Here is a 24072-nt window from a genome sequence, read left to right as displayed (position 1 = left end):
CAGTGTTTCTTAACTTGTGGGTCTTCAGAACCATTCAGAGGGTCATTTCTAGAAAAGTTAGCAACAACATTGCTCAACCACTGTGGTACGACGCAACTTGCGACCAAACATAGTTACACCTGTTTCCAGAAAGCATCTTACCTGTGTTGCAATTCGCTACCTCCGGCGTTCCAACAACGTTGTTGATGATGCAGCGATACATATCATTGGTGGAAACAGTGGTATCGTGTAATACCCCACCCCGTAGAAATTCTCTGCCACGGCCTATGTCGACATTTTTCGAATTTAAACAGAGTCATTAATGCTGGCATTGTCATTGGCATCAGTAAAAACCTAAACCTATTGCAAGCATATAAAACAGTTAACTTAAGCCGACCAATATGAGTCATTATTTGTGTTAAATATCTATGTTGGAGAAAATATATAGCCTGCAGAAATTTTAGGGTATCGCAAATTTTGTTGACTATCTCGTGGCTTAACAGCAGCGCGTCAGCACTCTGCACGCTTGACCAGAGTTCGCATCCTATCTCTCCCTGTCACTTCTGAGTAAGAGTAGGCCTACGAGACACAACAATAGGTTTTGACCATAAAAAATGACGCTTATACAGTGGGCATCGCTTTCAAATGGCCACTTCAGTCATGCATTACGAGGCGTGAAGCTGCGTGAAGCTTTAGTACCACTTTCAGCCACTGTGCGTCGCTCTGCCACTGTACATCGCTCTGTCAGTAGCCTGACTGCCGCCACTTCTAAAAAAGCAGGAGGCTACCAAACATAATTGTTACCGAGAGGAATCCCAGCCTACGAATTCAATAACAAAATAAATCATGCATAATTAAACATTACCTCGATTAAGGCTACTTGGGTATGGCTTAAGGCTTGACTACACGGTGGTAGCGAAAATCGAAATCTGCTATGTTATTGTCAGTGTTGGGGGCAATGCAACTACGCAAATCAAAACAGTGTCTTAATTTGCCCTACTTCTTGACTGCAATGTAGTCAATTGACTGCTTGACATGTCATTTTTATTTTTCTGTACAATAAACAAATACATCTGCTTTATGCCGCAGAATTACATTCATATTTGGCTGACTGCAGACGCGCCACTTCCCTCCCGATATTCCAAGATTAAGATAGTAGCCTATACAAAAAGCATACTATCATAAAAATTCGTTAAAACGAATAGCTATTTGCAATTTGACAAAACACTGGTCCTCATTTTGCGAATGCGAGGACGATATGAGCCTGTTGCATTTAGTTAGATGTACAAGTCACACATGTTTGAAAATCACAATAATTTAACACACGACAGTTGGATAGCCTACTTCATCATGTCCCCATGCCTACATTTTTGTGAGTAGCATAGAGATCGTTAAAAACAATAAAGTAGCCTATGTCTCTCCGTTTGGGACATCGAAAACGTATATTTTCAATAGGGTAGACTACCGTCGGAGATGCTGACTGGCTCCACTATCATCAGTCATGCCCCTTGATCAAAGTGGGGAATTAAATAAAAGTTTGAGAACCACTGGCTTAACAAGTTACCTGCAGTCCAGAGCAGTATTCTGATGATCGGCGATGATATCGGCAAATGTTTGTTTTCCAAATTAAGAATTTCACTTGACCATGCACCTTCGACAATGAATAGCTCATTAGTGGGTTTGATCCAGCAAGACCAGCCATGCTGTGGGCTTGCGCTTGGGCTTACTTGTCGTTTTCGCGGTATTCCCGTTTTTCGGCGTTTTTGGGCCCCATTGAAATGAATGGCGGAATGCTGGGGCTTTATGACATCACAGCACCTCATTACTTGCACCTGGTAGAGCTCTGCTGCTAGAGTTGATTACTTGCACCTGGCAGAGTTCTAAGCCATCTGGCAATGTCTAATGGGCTGGGCTGGGCTGTCTGTGTATATGAAGGTGTGTGCATGTAACTTTTGACCAGTATGTCCGATTTTCATGAATGAGGTACCGTTGGAATCCTTGAATGAAGCCCAGTTCAATGCCTTGCCAGCACTAAGTGTAAAGATAATGTAAAAAAAGATGAGACAGTCTCATCTTTTTTTTTAAAGCCAAACCATGTTCATATAGGTCATTAAAAAAATGAATAAATAAAGTATTTTCCCACTCCATTCAGCCAACTCCTATGCCCAGCTGGCTACATTCAAAGTCAGTCATATGTACAGTTCATTAGATTATTACGTTGACAATCACACTTTCATACAGATATTATGCACATCCACGCATCAATACTATTTATGTTCAGTTACTCATCATTGCCCGGCAAGAAGTCCACAATCAATTCAATTGTCTTGCCACGATCTGTGGAGCCTACAGACAACGTTATAATGCAATAGGTTCTGTATGCCATTTAAAGCCGACCTAACGATGAGTCCCTTTAAGACGGTGTGTTGCAATGCATTCTGGGTGCTGTGCTGTGATCCGACGGCTCGTCACCTGACCCACCAAACACAACGATGCTTGAACCAGAGCAGTAGTAAAAATAAATAGCTACCAAGGCTCCAAATAGCAACACACTTACACCGTAGCATAATGAGGGTATCTACATGTAAAGCGAAGCATTCAGAACTCTACAGGCAGTTTATTAAAAAGAACGTCAACGGGTCAACGTCAACGATAAGTAAGTCAGGCTAACGTAAACGTTAGCTATTTGCTGTTGTCATGCTAGTGCTATATGCTTTAGGCTACGTGATGGCCATTTATCACACTAATTTTAGGTACTACTTTTACGAGGTCTGTAGTTCTGTCAAAATGTATCTTATCGTTGAACAGACTACAGTTTTATCTTCCTTAGACTTCGTAGATGTAGTTACTACAATTTGGAAGCGAATTTCGAAGTGTAAATATGGTTTTAGTGTGTAAACAGACCAACCGCGATTTTGCAATGAAGTTAATGGAGCCTTTTATGTAGGGCTACTAGGCTACTTTCACGAAGTCTGTAGTTCTGTCAAAATGTATCTTATCTATGAACAGACTACATGATTATCTTCCTTAGACTTCGTAGATGTAGTTACTACAATTTGGAAGCGAATTTCGAAGTGTAAATATGGTTTTAGTGTGTAAACAGACCAACCGCGATTTTGCAATGAAGTTAATGGAGCCTTTTATGTAGGGCTACTAGGCTACTTTCACGAAGTCTGTAGTTCTGTCAAAATGTATCTTAACCATGTAGTATGTTCATAGATATCTTCCTTAGACTTCGTAGATGTAGTTACTACAATTTGTAAGCGAATTTCAAAGTGCAAATATGGTTTAAATGTGTAAACAAGACGCCTGATGTTTAATGTTAATGAATGGGCACAGTATTATTGTGTACAGTAATGGGCTATCAGTAGTATGTAAACAGTTCATGTGTTATGTGATTTACATAAACTAGTAAACAACTGAAATGTTAAAAGCTGGTATTGTGTTTCCTGAATTCTTACATTCAGGCATTCAAATGAAATGTAATTAAATAGCATATCAATCATGCAACAATGCAAAAACAATGAAACTAGTGTAGGCCTAATTATATTTTACATTAGTAAAGCAGTACTCTGATGTGCATGCTTTCACAAACTTTTGTGAACAATCTTAGCACTTTAAACATTGACTGTTTTGAAGTGCATGTATAGCAATATAGTATAAAAAAAATAATAATTGTGATGATATTACAATTTGATGGGGGGTGGGAGAAGGGGGTGGGTTCATGTAGGTGGGCCCTTTGACCCCATAGTATGCCTTGACTGGGCCTCAGGTCAAAGAAGTTTGAGAAAGGCTGATGTAGACGACAAAGCAGCAAGGAGGCGTCGTGTGATCGATCATTTAAACAAGTTTTATGACAAGGTCGATGAGGGTGGGAAAAATCCTACATTTCTGTGCAAACTTTGCCCGCACTTCAGTCACATTGTCTTTTAAGAAAATGCAGTCCATTTTTCGGTTTCAGCAGTCAACAACCTTGACTATTTGAAGATACTAATCTATTGTGTACAGTAATGGGCTATCAGTAGTATGTAAACAGTTCATGTGTTATGTGATTTACATAAACTAGTAAACAACATAAATGTTAAAAGCTGGTATTGTGTTTCCTGAATTCTTACATTCAGGCATTCAAATGAAATGTAATTAAATAGCATATCAATCATGCAACAATGCAAAAACAATGAAACTAGTGTAGGCCTAATTATATTTTACATTAGTAAAGCAGTACTCTGATGTGCATGCTTTCACAAACTTTTGTGAACAATCTTAGCACTTTAAACATTGACTGTTTTGAAGTGCATGTATAGCAATATAGTATAAAAAAAATAATAATTGTGATGATATTACAATTTGATGGGGGGTGGGAGGAGGGGGTGGGTTCATGTAGGTGGGCCCTATGACCCCAAAGTATGCCTTGACTGGGCCTCAGGTCAAAGAAGTTTGAGAAAGGCTGATGTAGACGACAAAGCAGCAAGGAGGCGTCGTGTGATCATTTAAACAAGTTTTATGACAAGGTCGATGAGGGTGGGAAAAATCGTACATTTCTGTGCAAACTTTGCCCGCACTTCAGTCACATTGTCTTTTAAGAAAATGCAGTCCATTTTTCGGTTTCAGCAGTCAACAACCTCAGAACTGACCCTTCAGGCCTCTCAGGAGGCACTGGCCTTCTAACCTAGCGACCACCTGAGCAACCAGCATGATTGCCCTAGCAACCAGCATAGCAACCACGTTATTTATGCGTTTTAGCTTATTGGATGTTGCGTTGATGCAGATAACTTTTGATCCGTGTGCCCGATTTTCATAAATGAGGTACCGTTGGAATCCTTGGATGAGGCCGAGTTCCGTGCCACTGATCAAACCCACTCTTGCAGTTCCTCGGAACCGCAATTCTAGTTTATTATTCCTTTTCACCCACTTTTTGGCCGAACTACTGCTCCTAAACCGTTTGAGCTATCGACGCGGTTCGAACTCCAAAAATTCAGGCCCAAACCGGTGTAACTTGCTTGTTGATTTCGTGTCGCTGGCCCTTGTCGTTTTCGCGTTATTCCCGTTTTTCTGTGTTTTTTGGGCCCATTGAAATGAATGGCGGAATGTTCAAGGATTCTAATTCCGATTGTGACATCACAGTTCTGATTGTTTAAGCTTGCACCTGGCAGAGTTCTGAGCCATCTGGCAGAGCTTTAATGGGCTGGGCTGGGCTGTCTGTGTATATGAAGGTGTGTGCATGTAACTTTTGACCCGTATGTCCGATTTTCATAAATGAGGTACCGTTGGAATCCTTGGATGAGGCCCAGTTCCATGCCCCTGATCAAACCCACTCTTGCAGTTCCTCGGAACCGCAATTCTAGTTACACTTGTTACTGTTAAACGTAGGCCTAACTGGTATCATTATAAACATTATTCTGTGTCCTAAAACTGGCATATTTTATGGCATTGTGTCATGTAAATTCGTTGCAAAATCTAGAGAAATGTGTGAGGTGGTCAGCGGGGGACAATTGAGACACACATTGGATTGTGTTATTACTTGAACATTCCACACATATCCACAGCTGTGGTAGGCCTATCAGGGGCAGGAGGATTACTGTTAGCGCAGGCTTTATATAAAATTCTTCAACAGAAGGCCTCGAATGCAGGCTTGCCCTGTGGTTTGCGCAGCCTCCAGTAAATAACAGACCCGCCACAATGTGCGGTATGATGCTTTTTTACGAGCAAGATGTTTTTGGTGCCCTACGCACACTGCATGTTCTTAAATAACTATGATCATCAGTAATATTCAACCAATAATTTGTGTAAATGGGCAAGTGTGACCACCTTGATTGGCTGATAATTGTAACGCGGGCATGATTCCAAACACCTCCCTTACGATGATGAGTGACAGGTGACAGGTCTCAGAATGCGTGCGCTACACAAGGACGGAAGATGATGAATAACTGGGGCCGTAGGCTATTCACAAAGGCTTTTATCTTACCACTAGGAGTATGCTACTCCTAAATCGCACTAAAAGATTTTATCTTGGAGTTTTCTCTTTAAAGTTATTCACAAAGCCTTTCAGACAACTCCTAAACTAGGAGCGAGTCTTCGTTGCTATAGATGACGTCATTACTCATGCACGAGCTTGACTGAAGTGACCACCTTGATTGGCTGACGATTGTAACGCGGGAATGATTCCAAACACCTCCCTTCTGATGATGAGTGACAGGTCGGAGAATGCGTGCACTACACAAGTAGTGAGAAGGACGGAAGATGATTAATAACTGAATAAAAAGGCCTAGCCTAAATGAATAAAGAGTAAGGCAAAACAAATAGCCTAGTAGCCTAATGATAATAATAATAAGGTGCCATAATAAATAGCAAACTAGTAATTACCTAACCCTTTGTTAATATTTGTTAATTGTTACTAACATATCTATTTGGCACAAGTTAATAGTTTTTTAATCATTAATTAAATATTAGTTGTTTGCATAAAATCTGTATGTTAATGTTTTAGCAAATCTATTAACTAATATTGTATTAATGTGTTAATAGTTAACTAAATGTCTTTTTGGCACTAATTAACAGTTATTTCTTGCATCATTTAAATGTTAAATGTTTATTTGCAAACTATATGTTAATAGAAAAGTTAATGACTTATTATTATTTAACTAATTGTTATTAAACTGTGCTTCTGCCTATCCCAATATGAACCGCTCTCCATAGGACCCTTACAATAGATAGATAGATAGATACTTTATTGATCCCCAAGGGGAAATTCAAGAAAAAAACACGGAGCTACCTTGACATGCTGCCACTGTTGTCGGCGCCGGAACCGCTTGCAATAAAGTTGGTTAAGCTTAATTAATATATTAGTAGTATATAGCTATAAGCGTGGGGCCCCTTATAATAAAGTTGGTTAAGCTTAATTAATATATTAGTAATATATTACTATCAGTATGGGGGACCCTTATAATAAAGTTGGTTAAGCTTAATTAATATATTAGTAGTATATAGCTATCAGTGTGGAGCCCCTTATAATAATGAAAACATTAATAAATGTTCTCTAAGTTGCACCCAAATCTTAACAATACATGTAAAGTAACATAATACAGGTGGTATATCAAAGTGTTCAACTTAAACAACATTTTACAGTTACAAAATTAAAACAAAGTGAGGAGAGCTTTATACATTCAACCTACGCAATGCAAAGCATACCGCTTCTGATGATGGCAACAATACAAGGACAAAACGCAGCAGAGCTGCAGTATAGCGTTTCTCCAAAGGGGGCTCCAAAACACCAATCTCAATAAAGCTGCTTAATTACGGCGAAAATCACATACAAACACTAAACTACATTTCTAACTCTGTTACACCCCCCTCCCCTGAATTTCACCAAATTCAAGCAGCAACCAAATAGTACTTCCAAAGGCAAAGAGTACACTACTTTCAAAGACTAGACAGAGAGTCACCAATTACAGGACAGCCAACCAAGGTATCCAATAAGGATGAAGTGGAAGAAGAGGAGCGCACACTCTCACACAACCAACCACTGGCAGTAGGGTGCCTTATACACCCCACAAGACCATAAAGCCATTAAAGCCATACATTTCATAAATTATCCACAAAGCTAATCAGAAAAGCTAGATAAATAATAATATGTCATTAACTTTTATATTAGCATATAGTTTGTAAATAAACATTTAACATTTAAATGATGTAAGAAATAACTGTTAATTAGTGCCAAAAATATATTGAGTTAACTATTAACATATATTAATACAATATTAGTTAATAGATTTGTTAAAACATTAACATACAGATTTTATGCAAACAACTAATATTTAATTAATGATGAAAAAACTATTAACTTGGGCCAAATAGATATTTTAGTAACAATTAACAAATATTAACAAAGGGTTAGGTAATTACTAGTTTGCTATTTATTATGGCACCTTATTATGGAGTGTTACCAATTATTCTGTTACTATGCCTATGTTTGCAAAAGAGAACATTTTAATTTGATTCACAATAATGTTACATTTAATTTACATTTTGACAATGATTAGCCTAGTTTTGGTTGTTGTTGGCGTTATTGCATGTTAGTTATGCCTACAATGCAAAATTGCTTCCTCACGATTGAAAGCTCCTGTAGCTGCATTTCAAAACACGGCAAAATGCCGCAGGTTTGTGAATAGGTCTGTGAGTTCTTTTAAGCTGTCAGAGGTGGGAAGGTGTGATTTGTTGGGGGCAGGGCCAGATTAACTGGTCACAAATGTCTGATGGCCCCCCTTCCCCCCCAGCCAACGTGAGTCGGGTGGTCAGTTAATAGGCTGAAGATTTCCCCAATCTTCTTCCCCAATCCCCAACCACCGGGCCGCGGCCCGTACATTCCTAACAGGGCGTAGCCTACGACATGAGTTTAAGAAATGCATGCAAACTAAACTCAATTTAATTCGCAATAATGTCACGTTTTTACATGGCATAGGCCTATATGCAGTTGTTTGATTGCACGCATGTTTGCATTTTGCAAGGTCTATTTTCTTACTTCTGTCCCGCCTTCAACACTTTACATATGGCCTTCAGCGCTGCGCAGCCTCAGGTCAGCTCACTTCACTTGATCAGTTCTTGGCGAACGGTAGTGTCACACGAAGTTAGCTAAACTGCTAGAATGAGCAACAAAAAACAAGCATCTTTAGCAGACACTGATCAGGGTGTTTAAGTTGCGAGAGCCGCTGCAGAGATTTCTTACAGAAAAAAAGTCACCGTTAGATGCACATTTTAGTGATGAGGACTGGGTGTCAAAACTCGCTTACCTATGTGGCATATTCGGGTTGCTTAATGACCTCAACCTGTCACTCCAGGGGAGAATGACGACTGTCTTTAAACTGGCAGATAAAGTCGCTGCATTTAAAGCCAAGCTTGATTTGTGGGGACGAATGGGGACGGGGTGTATTTGATATGTTCCAAACAGTAGTGGGGGTTTTGGGAGAGACTGAGGCAGGGCCCTTTCTCTCGCAGCTGGTGCACGATCACCTTGTTGCGCTTTCAAATGAGTTTGAGCGTTAGGCTACTTCCCATCCTCCAAAGATCCACGGCAAACCAATGAGTGGGTCCGCAACCCATTTGTCAATATCCCGAATAGTCCTAACATGTCAGCGCAGGAGGAAGAGCAGTTGATCGAAATTGCAAATGACGGTGGTCTTAAGAGTGTGTATGAGGAAACCTCTCTGGCGGGTTTTTGGATCAAAACCAAAGTAGAATATCCCGAGATAGCCGTAAAAGCGCTGAAAACGTTGCTACCATTTCCCACCACGTATCTATGCGAGGCCGGGTTTTCTGCAATGACTGCAACTAAGTCCAAATTGCGCAATCGACTGGACATTTCAAACACACTGAGGGTGTCACTGTCTTGTTGCAGGGAAACAAGCACAGGGCTCCCACTGATTATATTCGACCCATCAGGCCAGCACTATAACTCTGAGCGTGGTAAACAAAATCGGATATTCCAGGCAGTAAATGCTCCCGTTAAGAACCAAACCAGATTTTGTTCAAATCTACACACCTATGGCTACTGAAAAATGTAAGGTTAATTTAGCAAATGTTATTTTGAAGTGTTAAAAAACATCGTTGTTTTAGAATTTCTGAACAAAAGTGGTGATAATTGGGGGTGTTACGATATATCTGTCCTTTGTCAAATGTGTTATGTTCCAAGTAGCCTGTGCGTAATTCTGCTGCATAAAGTTGTATGTTTATGACATTCAAGCAAGGAAAACGATGATTTGAAGACATCTGTTTCGTTGGAAGGGCAAGGGGTAGCAACAGGGCAACACAGAGACAGGCCCGATGGCAGGGTTGTTATGAGAGTATTAAAATATGGGATAGCCTATTCTACGGCAAGACAGCGGGGAAAAGTTAAAATATGTGATAAACACGGAAAAAGTTGGCATGCATTGTTTCGGTCCCCATGCACAGGGATTATTTGTCATATTATTAATCACATATGATTATTTGTGAAATTGTGCAAACAGGCGCAACACATTTGAAAAGGAAGGACTGGTAGCATGCAAACTCACGAAAGATTGATTTAAGAACGTTATCACAGTGTGTGGCTGTGGCGCAAAGCAGCGTGGGCGGAAGACATGCGACAATTGGCAGGGGAGGGTCATGTCTTTTTTAACTATTCTGTCAGAGGGTCATTGAAGAATTTCTAGCAGGCAAGGGAGGGTCATGCAACTTCACTGAAGCACTCAAAATTCCTCCAGTGGCCCCTTCAATAAATAACGAACAGTCCCTATAGATTGCTGCTGGGCTATATGTCTTGGTTCATGTCCGTTAACAACTCATTGCCGTCAAACGCGTAGCCTATCTCGCGGTTGCATCCATTACAAACAAACATGCAATGTGAACGTCTGGGATTGGGAAGAGCACTAAATGCTCTACTGAATAAGCACGAAGTCAAACCTTTAAATGAAAAACACTCTTTAACAATCAAAAAAATAAACCGCTAATGAAGTAAACTTGTGACCATCAAAAATCGTTTATCGCCTGTAACTCCGTGATAACAGGCAGGCCCGTCGCTAGAAGGCAAGCAAACCAAGCAATTGCTTGGGGCCCCGAGCTGGCCAGGGGCCCCAAGACAACGACTGGTTAAGAATAAAATGCAACGACAAACTGTGAGCGCCCCTTTGATAGTCAATGCAGTAAAGTGCAACGACACTTTTACCGGCAATACCGGGATCCCCCTCAAGGGGGCCCCTCTAAGTAGTCGCTGACAGCAGCCAGCCAGCCAGTTTTGTGGTCTCTGCTGCTGCCGCGAAAATATAAAACCTCAGTCATAATGAAGCGGAGTTATGCGTCCGGAAGCCAGAAGAGAAAGGAAGAGGATGACAAGAAAAAAACAAGATAGTGGTAAGTGATAAATTACACTGGATAAAATAGCTCTACTTGTCTTGTACAAATGGTGTATTGTCGCAGCAGGAAGGCTAGCCTAGCAAATTTGTTTTATGTTAACTACCTGCCTGACGGCCCATGCTGCTTGTAACAAACTAGAACAGTTAGCGCAACTTTTTCCGAACGGACGGAATATGGTTACATAGGCTACTGTAATATGTTTATTAACGGGATAAGGGAGACGCAGATCTGTTCCAGAATCACTGTTTATTGTATTTAATGAAATAACATTGCTATAGCTTTGTAATAGGTTTTGATGAAAGTGGCATAGCTTCTCTGCTATACTAACTATTCGACCGTGATAATCTATTTACCAAATGGGGGTTAGGAAAACCACACGATAAATTCTGTGCATCAAAGCAGACTGGAACTTTAATGTCTAGCAGTATTCATGCACGCCAGCTGTTTACTGTCTTTAAAGTCTGTCTAATTCTCAAACAGCAGAATGCTTAAATGCTATGTTAAGCTACAAGTAGGCCTAGGTCAATGTATAACATTAGCTTGGGATGTTTTTACAGTAAGCATTGGTAGTTGTGAAAGCAGCTGCATCCTTTCTAAATATTAAAATATGGAAATGCTAACATATCTTTTCTTTCTCCCTCAAGGTGCTTTGCTTAAATTTCTCAGCCCTCAGGCTCTTCCTAAGGATACCTCCACTGATGAAGATGGCCTGAAAGGTTAATCTTATGTGTGTGTGTGACTGTGTGTGTACTTGTATTTATGTTGGATTTTTAAATTGCTATACAACCTGCACTCTTTATAGTTTGAACAATGCATCCTTTTTCTGCATAAGATGGCAGTGTTTTATTTTCTCACTTTGTAAGAACTGAAAAATGTTAATGTGAGTGTGTGTGTGTGTTTAAGTATTTTGGATTTAGTTATTGTGCACTTTTTTACATTTATATTGGATTTTATGGTACGGTGGTGTTTTTGCAAATGTTCAAATGTTCAAAACTAATGCACAGTATATATATGCAACTGCAGTATTTTGTATTTATATAAACTGTGGGTGAACTTAAACTGTATGGCTATGCGGTGGTTCCTGTAGGCTTTGCGTGCGGTGGGGGGGGGCCTCCATGTCCATTTTGCTTGGGGCCCCCAAATTCCTTGAAACGGCCCTGATAACAGGACGTAACAGGAAGGCATTTGGCTGAGCAACGGAGGTTAATATGCTCTATATTTTGTCCAAATGATGTCTGTCTATCATCGTTGCACTCGGAGAAAACCAGAATGTTTAATTTGTCCTGCGTTTCTTACGGCTGCAAACGGGATTCACTCGCAGTTAACCAAATATTTCTTTATTAGGGCAGGGCAGGCATATTTCTGGCTATTAAATTATTTCTAAACCAGTCTGCTAAAGTCTGTAGTGAAGTCTGTGTAGGGTTTTCCAGGCTCCATTTCTTTTTACGAGACACCCTGCTCACTTGAGCCATCTACCGGTTGTTTGGGTTGTTGCAGCGTCTCACTGGGAAAATACAAATTAAAGTAGCGTGATACTGCGTGATCCCACGCGCGGACCGCGAGTGAAGCTGGCCAAGTTGAAGCACTGCCGACTGTAGTTACTCTTCATCAAGAGACCAATAGGTACATGACATCAGTCAAAAACAGTTGAATCCAAACAAGGACGCAAAGTTTGGTCGTTTGAACTACTGCCCCTGGGCAGTCACACTTGTGTCGTTCCTTGGTAGTTCCAGTTGGTGTCCGGAGTGCCTAACCAAAAATCACAACCGCCTAACTAAAAATTACAAAGTGGATGTTTATCTCATGACTTAATGATTGATCTATCCTGTAGCTTCATTTTGATTAAGAGACTTACTCCCCTACTTGGCTCATTCTCGCTTTTTATGTTAATTCAAGTATTGCCTTGCTTTTTGATAGGCTAGTAATTATAATCTTCACAGACTCTTTAAATCAGCACAGTGATAAATGGTGTAGTGGCTAAAGCAGGTGACTTGTTATCCCAGCGTTGTAGGTTCGATTTTCTTATGATGTGTGATTTTTCTCTTGCTTCTCGCTACCTGCAGGTGAACTAGTGTGACACGTAGATTCAATTGTTTTTGACTGATGTCTTGTACCTATTGGTCTCTCGATGTAGAGTAAATAAATATGTATGGTCAAAACCTATTGTTGTGTCTCGTAGGCCTACTCTTATTCAGAGGTGAAAAGAAGAGATAGGACGTGAACTCCGGCCGAGCGTGCAGTGCACTGACGCGCTGCCATTAAGCCACGAGACAGTTGAAAAAAATTGCAATACCCAGAAATTGTCCAGGCTATATATTTTTTCCAACAGATATTTAACACAAATAATGACTCATATTGGTCGGCTTAAGTTAACTGTTTTGTATGCTTGCAATAGGTTTAGGTTTTTGCTGATGGCAATGACAATGTCAGCATTAATCACTCGGTTTAAATTAGAAAAATGTTGACATAGGCCGTGACAGAAAATTTCTAGGGGGTGGGGTATTACACATTGCTATTGTTTCCACCAATGATATGTATTGCTGCATCATCAACAACGTTGTTGGAACTACGGTGTTCGAACGTCGGAGGTAGCGAATTGCGACACAGGTACAATGTTTTCTGGAAACAGGTGTGACAATGTCGTTGTTTGGTCGCAAGGTGCGTCGTACCACGGTGGTTGAGCAACGTCGTTGCTAACTTTTTTAGAAACGACCCCCAGGGGCAGTAGTTCAAACCACCTTACTTTGCGTCTTTGTTTGCGATTGAGAGTTCGAACTACCCTTTCTAGAAACAACAAATCCAAGAACGATGAAGCAAACTATCAAGGTTGCGACGCAAGTTAGCCAGCGATGCTTTCTAGAAACGTGCCCCAGGGTGGCTCACGGAGCTTGTGGTTAAAAAAAACTAAAACAATAGCCCATTTAAAATGCATGTTCTCAACAAAATTAATACAAGCACTTTGCACGTCTTACCAAGCAGCTTACCGTATCAGTTGATTTGAACACTAAAAAAATGAAAAATAAAAAACTTAATGACCATGGGAAATATAGGGTTCTCGGAAAGCAGACATAAACAAAATGACTATGCATCCGACCCATAAGGTCTTAGCATATTGCTAAGTAATAAAAACAGTAGTTCACATGCATGTTTTGGGGGGAAACCACTAGGCTATGAACAGAATTGAGATAATTTGTGTTGTCAAATGATATTCTGCAACTTTGACATTATGAGAAAAAATGTCAAGCCTTTTTGACCAGAGTAGTTTTTCAAATTTATTGTAGCCTACTAGGCCTACGTTAAACCGCTGTAGCCTGGTGAAGTTAGTCTGAGGAAACGAAAACGGATCAGTGGCTTGTTTAATCAAACATACCTAATTTAGCCATCAAGAACATGATGATTATATTGACTTCATAAGTAAACTCACCTTTCGTTATATGGGTGAAAGGCATAAGTGGTCAGCTTCTAAACAAACACCCGAGCTCTGCCTCTGTAACCAATGATTTTTATGTTACTTCCCAGGGTTTCATCAACATCTCAAGCATCATTGTGTCCAATTCTACCTTCAGTACCTGGAAAGTTGTAAATAATGGCAATACAACAAGGAATGTTAGTGCATTATTCCTGGGATCAATTGAAGTTATTGTGGGATCCCTGCAAAGGGACACATCTTTTGAAACAGGAACAGACATCATCCAGCTACGCCAAACTTTTGTCAACAGCTCATACAGTGACACACTAGGATCAAATTTGTCTGCTGCAATCTTCATCCCAGAAAAGGGGAACATTACAATTACAACCATTACATTCTCTACCCTAAATAATGTCCTACCAGCCAGGAATAGTAGTGACAATGAGAGCAGTTTATCCAACTCCATCAATGCAGTTGTGGTTCTGTTGCAAGTAAATGACACCATCAGCAACATCTCGCTAAGCTTTGACCTCATAAATGAAACACTTCGAAATCCTCAGTGTGTCTTTTGGAACTTTGAGCTTTTTGATGGATTTGGTGGATGGGATTCATTTGGATGTGAACTCACTTCATTTGTGAATAACACTGTCACTTGTGAATGCAACCACACAACTTCCTTCTCAATTCTAATGTCACCGTCTATTCCTCCTGGCATAAAATTGTTGCTGGATTTCATCACATACATTGGTGTGGGTATATCCCTTGCCAGCTTGATCATATGTCTTATCATTGAAGGAGTCATATGGAAGAGCATGACCAGAAATGACACATCTTACATGCGGCATGTCTGTGTGGTGAATGTTGCTGTGTCACTTCTGATTGCTGATATCTGGTTTATTATAGGAGCAGCTATCTCAGACTCTCAATCAGTAGCTGTAGGACCATGTACAGCAGCAACCTTTTTCATCCATTTCTTTTACCTAGCGATGTTCTTCTGGATGTTGGTGTCTGCTCTTCTGCTGTTTTATCGCACTGTCATGGTTCTCTCACAGATGTCGAGGTCAACAATGTTGGCAATTGCATTCAGCCTTGGATATGGTGCCCCCCTCATAATCGCCGTGGTAACTGTTGCAGCAACTGCCGGAGGTGGAGGTTATATCCGAGAGGAAACTGTCTGCTGGCTCAACTGGAATAAGACTAAAGCACTTCTGGCTTTTGTGATTCCAGCATTGACCATTGTGGCCATAAACCTTCTAGTGATGATTGTTGTCCTCTTCAAAATGTTGAAAAGGGGTGTTGGAAACACAACACAGAATAATGACAGACATACCCTAGTGGTCCTTGCAAGATGTGTCACCATCTTAACCCCCCTCTTCGGCCTTACCTGGGGATTTGGCATAGGCATCATGGCTGCGCCTGAAGCTATAGGACTCCATGTTGTTTTTGCCGTTTTAAATTCATTACAGGTACCATTTCAGAATATGATTTTTATTATCTAAATTATTTTAACACTATCTTAACCAATAATAGCTGTCCTGTGTGATATTCTGCAGCATAATTGATAAAGCACATTGTTTAATTCATTGATTTTGTAAATCATGAATGTAATAGTTTCATGATGGACTCGTAACTAACAGATTATGTAGCACCATTTAAATTATTATAATGTTCATAATATACTACTAAGCAATAGTTAATATTAATTTTAACAATGCTGTTTTATTTTGAAGGGTTTTTTCATTTTGGTCTTTGGAACGCTGTTGGACAGCAAGGTAAACGTTTTTACTGGAGATTTATTATATGTTTTACAATAAGTTTTTTTAAATTATTTTAACTTGCAGAGAGGATTTGTGTATGTAGTTGGTATACAGATACAGACCCACGTTAATATTTTTCCTATACAGATAAGGGAGGCCTTAACAGGAAGAAGGAGAGTCCCAAGCTCTGACTCAGGTGGCACAAGGGTGGGTATTCAATAATACAGTGCTGTGCATAAGTTAAAACACTCATGCTAAAGTTGACTAAAAAGGGGAATAAAAAGTAATCTTTAGGAAATTGATCTTAATACCTTAATTAAAATCCAACCGTTAAGGACAACAATTTTCTTTGTGAATGAATAATGTATCGTAAATAAATAAAAGTTCTCCTTAAAATACAGGGGGCATAAGTAAGCACACCCCTATGTTAAATTCCCATAGAGGCAGGCAGATTCTTATTTTAAAGACCGGTTATTTCATGGATCCAGGATACTATGCATCCTGATAAAGTTCCCTTGGTCTTTAGGCCTGCTTAAAGCAGCACTAAAGAAGATTGGCTCTCGGGGTCCCCTTACAGTTAAAGCACAATTAAAAAAAAATTGTGTTCTTTTGCAACAAAGTATGAACATAACTCCGATAAAATATGGAGGGAATTCACATACAGCAGTCTGTAGAAAAAGATCTCCAAATTCCTGTTAGCAGCTTTTCCATTTCAATTTCGTAAGGGGGGGGGGGGGTTGGTGATTGAGGGCAGATCAGACAATGGCAGAAGTACCGTTCGTCATGTTATGAGGTTATGTGCCATCAAAATGATTTTAGAAACGTTATGTTAAAGTAAAAAAAAAAAAAACTACACATTTAAGCACACAGCCAAGAATGTGCTGAAATTGTTCTGGTGGAAAATGTAGTTGTAAAATTAAAATTAGCTTTGAAACAACATAATGTAGTATTGTAGTGCAATAGCGAAGTGATTTGACATTAAGGGGATCTGACACAAATGTACATTATGATTCCTGAAGTCATTTCACTCTGACCCCCTGAAATTGAACCCCTTCTTTAATGCTTTATTCAATAGAGTACAACTGCTGGGACATCATCGACCATATTGGATTTCTTCAGAAGGATCCAAAGGAGAAGTGAGTTAATAGTTTGTTTTGTTGTTTAGTTGAGTTCTAATGCCTTCAAGAACATAGATAATTCTCCTTATTGTGTATCAATCTCAAGCCATTTGTCATGAGCATAGTTTAGTGTTACAGTCTGGATTGAAAGCAGCATTTCTTTGGCAGTTTAATTCTGGGATCTCTTTACTCTCTTTTCCAGATGTGTACAATGTGTCGGGGTCGGGGTCAGGGTCGGCTGTCAACTCAGGAACTGGGACTTCAGGCAGCTACAGTGTCACTGACACCTCTGGGAACACTTAATGAAGACCTTATCAATGTGCTGGGTGGATTTTCTAGTTTAACATTCATACCTAGAAATGTGACGAAACAACAGTTTGTTGTCCAGATATCCACTGAAGTTAGCATGCAAACCAGCTAGCGCTGGGCCGGCTCTCCTGTAATTTGTACCACCTGTGGCACTGTATTTAATACAATGTAAGATAGGACTGTGGCTGCACTCAAGACAACTTGAATCCTACATAATTCCACATAGTGTCATTAAAGCACTGCTATTGAGCCAACATTCTGTAAGAATAGTTGATACACTTACCAGGATTAGCTACACTAAATACTAAATAAAAGTCTAAAAGTCAAATATGGAAGACTGCACATAAACGTAACTAGATGTACCGCAGAGCGGTACAAAATATGACCGCCGCCCAGTCCAGCACATTTTTTCCACAAAAATAAATCACGCTGAAAGGCCTATATGATTCTAACTGTCTCACTAAATTGCATTAGCCACACTCAATTCTCACTGGTATCTGCTAGACAACAAGTACCAAAACATGATTAGTTCATAGATTTCACATGTAAAATTCATTTTATACAACCCCACCCCCATCTTGCCTGTTCATAATTCTGAGAAATTCTTGAATTGTGTGAATGTGTGCGTGTACACGTTTATGTTTATGTGTGTGGGTGTGTGTGTGTGTGTGTGCGTGCTTGTGTGTTTGCCTGCGTATGTGTGTTTGTGCATGTGCATGCATGCGTACATATGTCTACTGTGTGAGTATGTGTCATACGTATGATTACTGTGAATGTATGTGTGTGCGTGTGTATCTGTTTATGCACATGTGTGCACATGGAATGGGTTAACATGACCCCTGGAGGCAAACAAACGGAAAAAAATTGGTCATCCTAGGCCCTACGGTTCTTGGCATGCATTCGGAGGGTGTCATAATGATCCTACACTTTCAATTTCGTGCAGTTTTGACCATGTCAGCTAGAGATATTGTGATTAAAACACCTCATTTTTACTTTTTTGTTTTTAACTAGGCGCTATACATGAAATGAGTGGTTATGGAATGGGTTGACATGGCCCCTTAAGATCAACATACAAAAAAAAGGTGGTCCTCCTAAACCCTACGGTTCTCGAGATATTCACAGAAAACTGTGTCTGCCCTACCCTCCTTTCGGGGGTCCAGTCCAGCGGGGGGGGGGGGGGGGGGGCCACAGATCAAAACGAAAAACGATGGTTCCATGCTATCCATGTGGGGCAACATGCCCACCAAGTTTCGTGTACCCTGGTCTTTCAGTGTCCCGGGAATCCTTGACAGAAAATTGGCCATACTACGCAGCGGTCATAATAAAAGTTGCAAGGCCTGTTTTTCCTATAGGGTTTTCAGTGCATGCAAGGACATAGTGAGAAAAAGAAAGCCAACTTTATTTATTTATTTTTCAATAAAAAGACTTGGTTGTGTATGGCATGACTCTTTTAAACACCATTATATCCAAAGTTTTGAGGTGGTCAGAAGAACATAGTGCCCCTATAGGCTACCTTAAACATTACCACTGATGTAACAATTTTAGAACAGGTTATATCTATAAATTCTATGGAATCTGGCTATAGTGCATTGTCACGTTACCATGTTGCAGTCAAAGGTTAAGGCTTCCTCATTCCTATCTACTTTCAAACAAAGTGTTCCTTTGTTTGATTATGGAGATCAATTTGCAACAAATGGCCTTTTCATCATTTCAACACCACTGTCATGTGCATTCTTTGGTTTCATCACCACCTGCTCCACAGAGCAGTGATTAATAAAACCTGTCACATGGAGGAGGAAAGCCTCTAATGTAGCTTGCGATGAACCTTGGCCAGACTCACCCCAAAGCACAACCAGTAGGTTACAGCAGCTTTGAGAACCACTGGCTGCTTAGAAAGACTTTGTTGTGATTTCTGTCAATTAAGCCTCTTATCAGTGCAGATTTATTTATGGGTATCCTCATTTATTGTGATGTCCAAGTTCCATGTTAGTGTTTGTTTTACACGCCAGACGGGCAGCTTGCTTGTCTTCAGCTTAAACTTTCTGTCCAAAATTGCGTGAAAAATGTCCAATTAGCTGCCAGAATTCTACAAAATCTCCTCGGGGAGAAACCCCTGAATTTGTGTAGCCGTCACCAAATTTCAGCTTGTAGGCTAGTTGACCACTTTTTCAAAATGGTAGGCTAATGAGAGAAAAAAAACATACATATCTGTAGCCTGTTAGATTGAGGGTTTATGTGCTGTAAACACTGAGTGTCCTTTGTGAGAGTGAGCTTGTAGGCTACTATTTGCCTGTGTGCATGTGGTGTGCATGCCACTGACAGGTGCTGTTTACCTCACCTGTTAGTAGTCATTATGTATGGCTGATCAGTGTATAATGATGGTCTACATTAATGCTATGACTAGTACACATGTAGTCTTCACTTTTCCCCTTTCATGAAATGTCATTTTAAATGGCTCTAAAATGGTTAAAATGTAAGCCTAGACATTGAAACTATAGTGAATATTGTTAGTTATGTGAAAGCAATCCAATGACGTTTCAGGATTTTTTACTATACTGTCATAAATACCATTCATGGTTTGCACCCTTCCCCCTAGACACGGTAGGCCTATATGTGGATTTCTTCATAAACCAGCAAAGATAATCTCCAAAGAATTATGTTGACTGACAAGGTAATATTACACATCTTCATATAAATAGTATGCTCAATTGCTGTGATTCATTGGGTCGGGGTAGAGCAAAGTTGCCAGGCTGGTTCTTCATAGAGGTGTAGGCTACAGCAGGGAAGTTTAGTTTATTATGTAATACCTCACACATGAGTTCCTTTAACTTCAGCTTCAAGATGACTAACATCACATGGCTTGTTTGGGGGTGCTTCGGCTGTGTACAGGGGACAGATGGAGATCTAGATATATATTTGACATACACGTTGAGGTTATAGCATATAGCAGCCACACTGTCTGTGTTAGACACACGTCTTGGCCATGATCCAAGAGTCTTCGTTAGGTGTGGTGCAGTCATGTCTGGACAGCGAGTCATATAGAGTCATTAGTTGTTGAGCCTGTTTGTCATGCTTAGTCAAATAGGCTAGTTCATGGCAAAATACTAAAATAGCTCTGTTACATAAAATGGCAAGACATAATTACATAATTAACTAAACTACTAAATAATTACTTAATATGAGTAATTTAATTGATGTGGGAGAAAGACTGATGTCCTGCCCTGTGAAAAGTCACAGTCCATGGATTTACCAGCCTAGCTCCACAGTCTATTGTTTCCAGCTCAGTCCTCTTGGGACTACACACACTGTATACAAAAATGAATGAGTGTCATGACCATAGAATATTAGAAGATGCATTACATCATCGGAAATCATGCAAGCAATGTGTTGTTTACTTAAACTAACTCGGCTGTGACGTTGACAAGCTTATAGCAATGCGAAAATGCATAGTGCATATCTTTTCTATAGATAAATAGTGCAAATCACTCTACTCAGCAATTTGGTCGTTCAGAATAAACCTGATTTTTATTTGAGATGTCAAAACAAAGCTGTTGTTTAGTTTTGCTTTTGAATTACAATTTAAGACACCAAGGTCTTGTTCTCTGTATTTTATGCAGAATTCAGATGCATTAGAATGGAACTGACGACAAGCAGGTTCCTGAAATAACGAGACCTCTAACGCCATATGTGCCTATTTTGCTTACATAAAGACACATGACAGACTGGAACAAACTTGACTAACTTTTAGAAAGACAAAGCCCAGCAGAGTTTTGCCACAAGTAAGTGGCAAGTTTGGTAAGCAGCAGAGGGGTTGCAGATGCCAATAACTTTCATTTTAGAAAATTAGGTGCATCTACTTTGATCATTTTACTATGTTTAAATGCAATAACAGAAGGATTCAAGTCAATTATCAAATAACACCAAATTTGAGAATTTGTGAGTAAGATTTTTGTCTTAATATACAAAGCTAAACGGGAAGATTTTTGAGAGAAAGAAAGGATAGGGAAAGACCTTGGGGAAGAAAGTCCTCTGATAAATACTCTGCAGCTAACCCTGCAAATACACCCTTTTATTTATAATGTATTTCTATTCTCCATGTTATTCAATATCATGTGTTATATTGCCTTGCTATACCACTGAAGTGATCTCTCTCCCCTACATAACCACCCATCTACAGTGTAAAAAATGATGGTGTAAATAAATGCCTTGTTATCTAAACAATGTCATGCCAATGTTGTGATTGTACACAAAGATACAAAACAATGATAAGAAGTCTCATTTAACTCAGGTAAATATTCAGCAGATCTCGACTTCAACAACATGCTGCTCGACACCGGGATGCAATGCGCATTCAAGTAGATGTGCTTTCCATATGAATAGGCTTGGTTTGATACAAGATGAACTGGCAGATATTGGCACAAAGACCTGGATTACAATTGCAATGCACATTACATTACATTTGGCTGACGCATTTTTAACCAAAGCGGCTTTCAACATGGTAGACAGTTTAAAGCTTTTTGAAACAATTCTCCCAGCAATTCTAGAACAATTTAAAACAAGGTAGAGTACAATAAGAACAAGTGCATGAGTGAGTGCTGTTTTTATACAGTCAGGTGTCAGGCTAGAGTGGTAGAATTAGCAAAGCCAGTTGTAAGTAGTGCTATGAGAGAAGATACTCTCTGAAGAGCTGGGTCTTCAGGCATTTTTTGAAGATGGAGAGGGATGTCCCTGCTCTAGAAGGAACTGGTAATGCATTCCACCAACAAGGAACAACAGATGAGAAAACTTTGGATAGGCCTGAGCGTCCTGGTGGCAGAGCTAGACGTTGTTCGTCTGAGGAGCGCATCGGTCAGAGGGTAGCATATGCCTGTATGAGGGCATTCAAGTAGGTGGGAGTAGAACCGGAGACTACTTTGTAGGCAAGCGTTGGAGACTTGAATTTGATGCGGGCGGCCATAGGTAGCCAGTGTAGCTGGATGAGCAGCGGGGTAATGTGCCCTTTTGGGTTGGTTGTAGACCAGGTGTGCCACTGCGTTCTGGATCATCTGAAGTGGTTTCACTGTGCAGGCTGGGAGACCTGTCAGGAGGGCGTTACAGTAGTCAAGTCGTGAGATGACTATGGTCCGTACCAGGAGTTGAGTCAGATAAGTCCTGATTTTCCGTATATTGTAGAGTGCGAAAGGTAAGACCGAGGCAACATGATCAGAGAAAGTTAGTTGGTTGTTGAGCATGATTCTTACATTTCTTGCAACCCTGGTAGGTGCAATAGACAGGGAGTCAATTTTGGTGTTGATGTGATGATGTATAGTAGGTTTAGCTGGGAGGACCAGCAGTTCAGTTTTTGAGAGGTTTAGCTGGAGGTGGTGTGCCTTCATCCTTGTAGATATGTCCCTCACCGTTTATGCAATCTATGAGCGTCCTTTGAGGTAAGATTCAAACCAGGAGAGAGCAGAGTCAGAGATGTCCATGTTTGAGAGTATAGAGAGAAGGATGCGGTGATTAACCAAGTCAAAGGCAGCCGATAAGTCCATAAGACCATGCGTTCGCCCTGGCCTCCTTTAAGGCTTTACAGACAGCAGAGCTGTTTCGGTTGAGTTGTCACTCTTGAACCCAGATTGGTTTGGATCAAGAAGGTTGGTCTGTGAAAGGAATTCAGAGACCTGTTTGGAGACTGCTCGTTCGATACCTTTGGATAGGAAAGGTAGGAGTGAGACAGGACGGTAGTTCTCAACTTGGGCAGGGTTGAGAGAACAGTGTTTCCCAGAGAATTGAATTCCATTTGTGGTGGTTGGTTTGCAGAATTACCTTGAATGCAACAGTTTTTAACAAATTAGCACAGCATGGTTATGATGCTAACCAGATTTAATCACGATTTAGTACAACCTGGAAAATCATTGTGTGGTGGTCAATGTTGATATTGTGGTGGGCCGCCACAAATAAGTAAATGTATGGGAAACACTGGAGAAGTTTTCTTAAGTATACTTAAGAAAACTTCTCCAGTGTTTCCCATACATTGACTTATTTATAAGCTATAGCGGTGTTACCCGGGCTGTTTTGAATGCTGTTGGAAACGTGCCAGATGTTAGTGAAGCATTGATCATATGTTTGATAGATGGTGTGATGGTCGGGCTTATGGACTGAAGTAGGCTAGTAGGTATAGAGTCCAACGAGCATGTAGTAGGACGGCTACATGTCAGAAGTCTAGATACCTCACTCTCGGAGAGAATCGCGAATGCAGAAAAAGATGGGATTGAACAGGAGAATCTGTAAAGTCTGTCAAAATGGGTAAAAATGTTCAAATACAAAATAAAATGTGCACGTAATCCCAGAGCCCAGCCATGTTAATTTACTTCTTATTATTTTCCTCTGATACCCAAGAACAAGAGTTTGAGTCTGAGTCACAAATGGGCACAACTTTCTACAAGTGACCCAGTGGTTACTGCACTTGTTTAATTTTAGTATTGTAGATTAGTTAGTTAACTTTTCCCACACAATAAGCAATGGCACACACACCAGGAAGTATTTCTGAGATGCCTCTGACTGGAATCGACCCAGCCTTTTTATGTAAATGGAATGCCCCTTATACTGCGGATGAATATTTTCACTTCACTAGAATGTT

The 24072-nt window shown here is 40.2% G+C and overlaps 1 protein-coding gene across 1 annotated transcript in view; it reads left to right on the top strand.

Moving 5' to 3' along the window:
- LOC143109208 (adhesion G protein-coupled receptor F5-like) overlaps positions 1–17892 on the top strand; it is a 36029-nt gene extending 18137 nt beyond the window's left edge. The window contains exons 21-25 of the mRNA XM_076271864.1: positions 14380–15735; positions 16000–16041; positions 16174–16233; positions 17102–17162; positions 17347–17892. Of these exons, the coding sequence (XP_076127979.1) occupies positions 14380–15735; positions 16000–16041; positions 16174–16233; positions 17102–17162; positions 17347–17447 (1620 nt within the window). The 3' untranslated portion in view covers positions 17448–17892. The remainder of the gene's footprint in view (positions 1–14379; positions 15736–15999; positions 16042–16173; positions 16234–17101; positions 17163–17346) is intronic.
- The last annotated feature ends 6180 nt before the right edge of the window (positions 17893–24072 follow it).

Source organism: Alosa pseudoharengus, unplaced genomic scaffold (assembly GCF_046254945.1).
Source record: "Alosa pseudoharengus isolate Yale_2024_CS ecotype anadromous, Long Island Sound unplaced genomic scaffold, YU_APseudo_1.1 YU_APseudo_1.1_scf_7, whole genome shotgun sequence".
NCBI classification, from domain to species: domain Eukaryota; kingdom Metazoa; phylum Chordata; class Actinopteri; order Clupeiformes; family Clupeidae; genus Alosa; species Alosa pseudoharengus.
The sequence above is the reverse complement of the archived record's forward strand: the minus strand, read 5'-3'. Positions and strand labels throughout refer to the sequence as shown.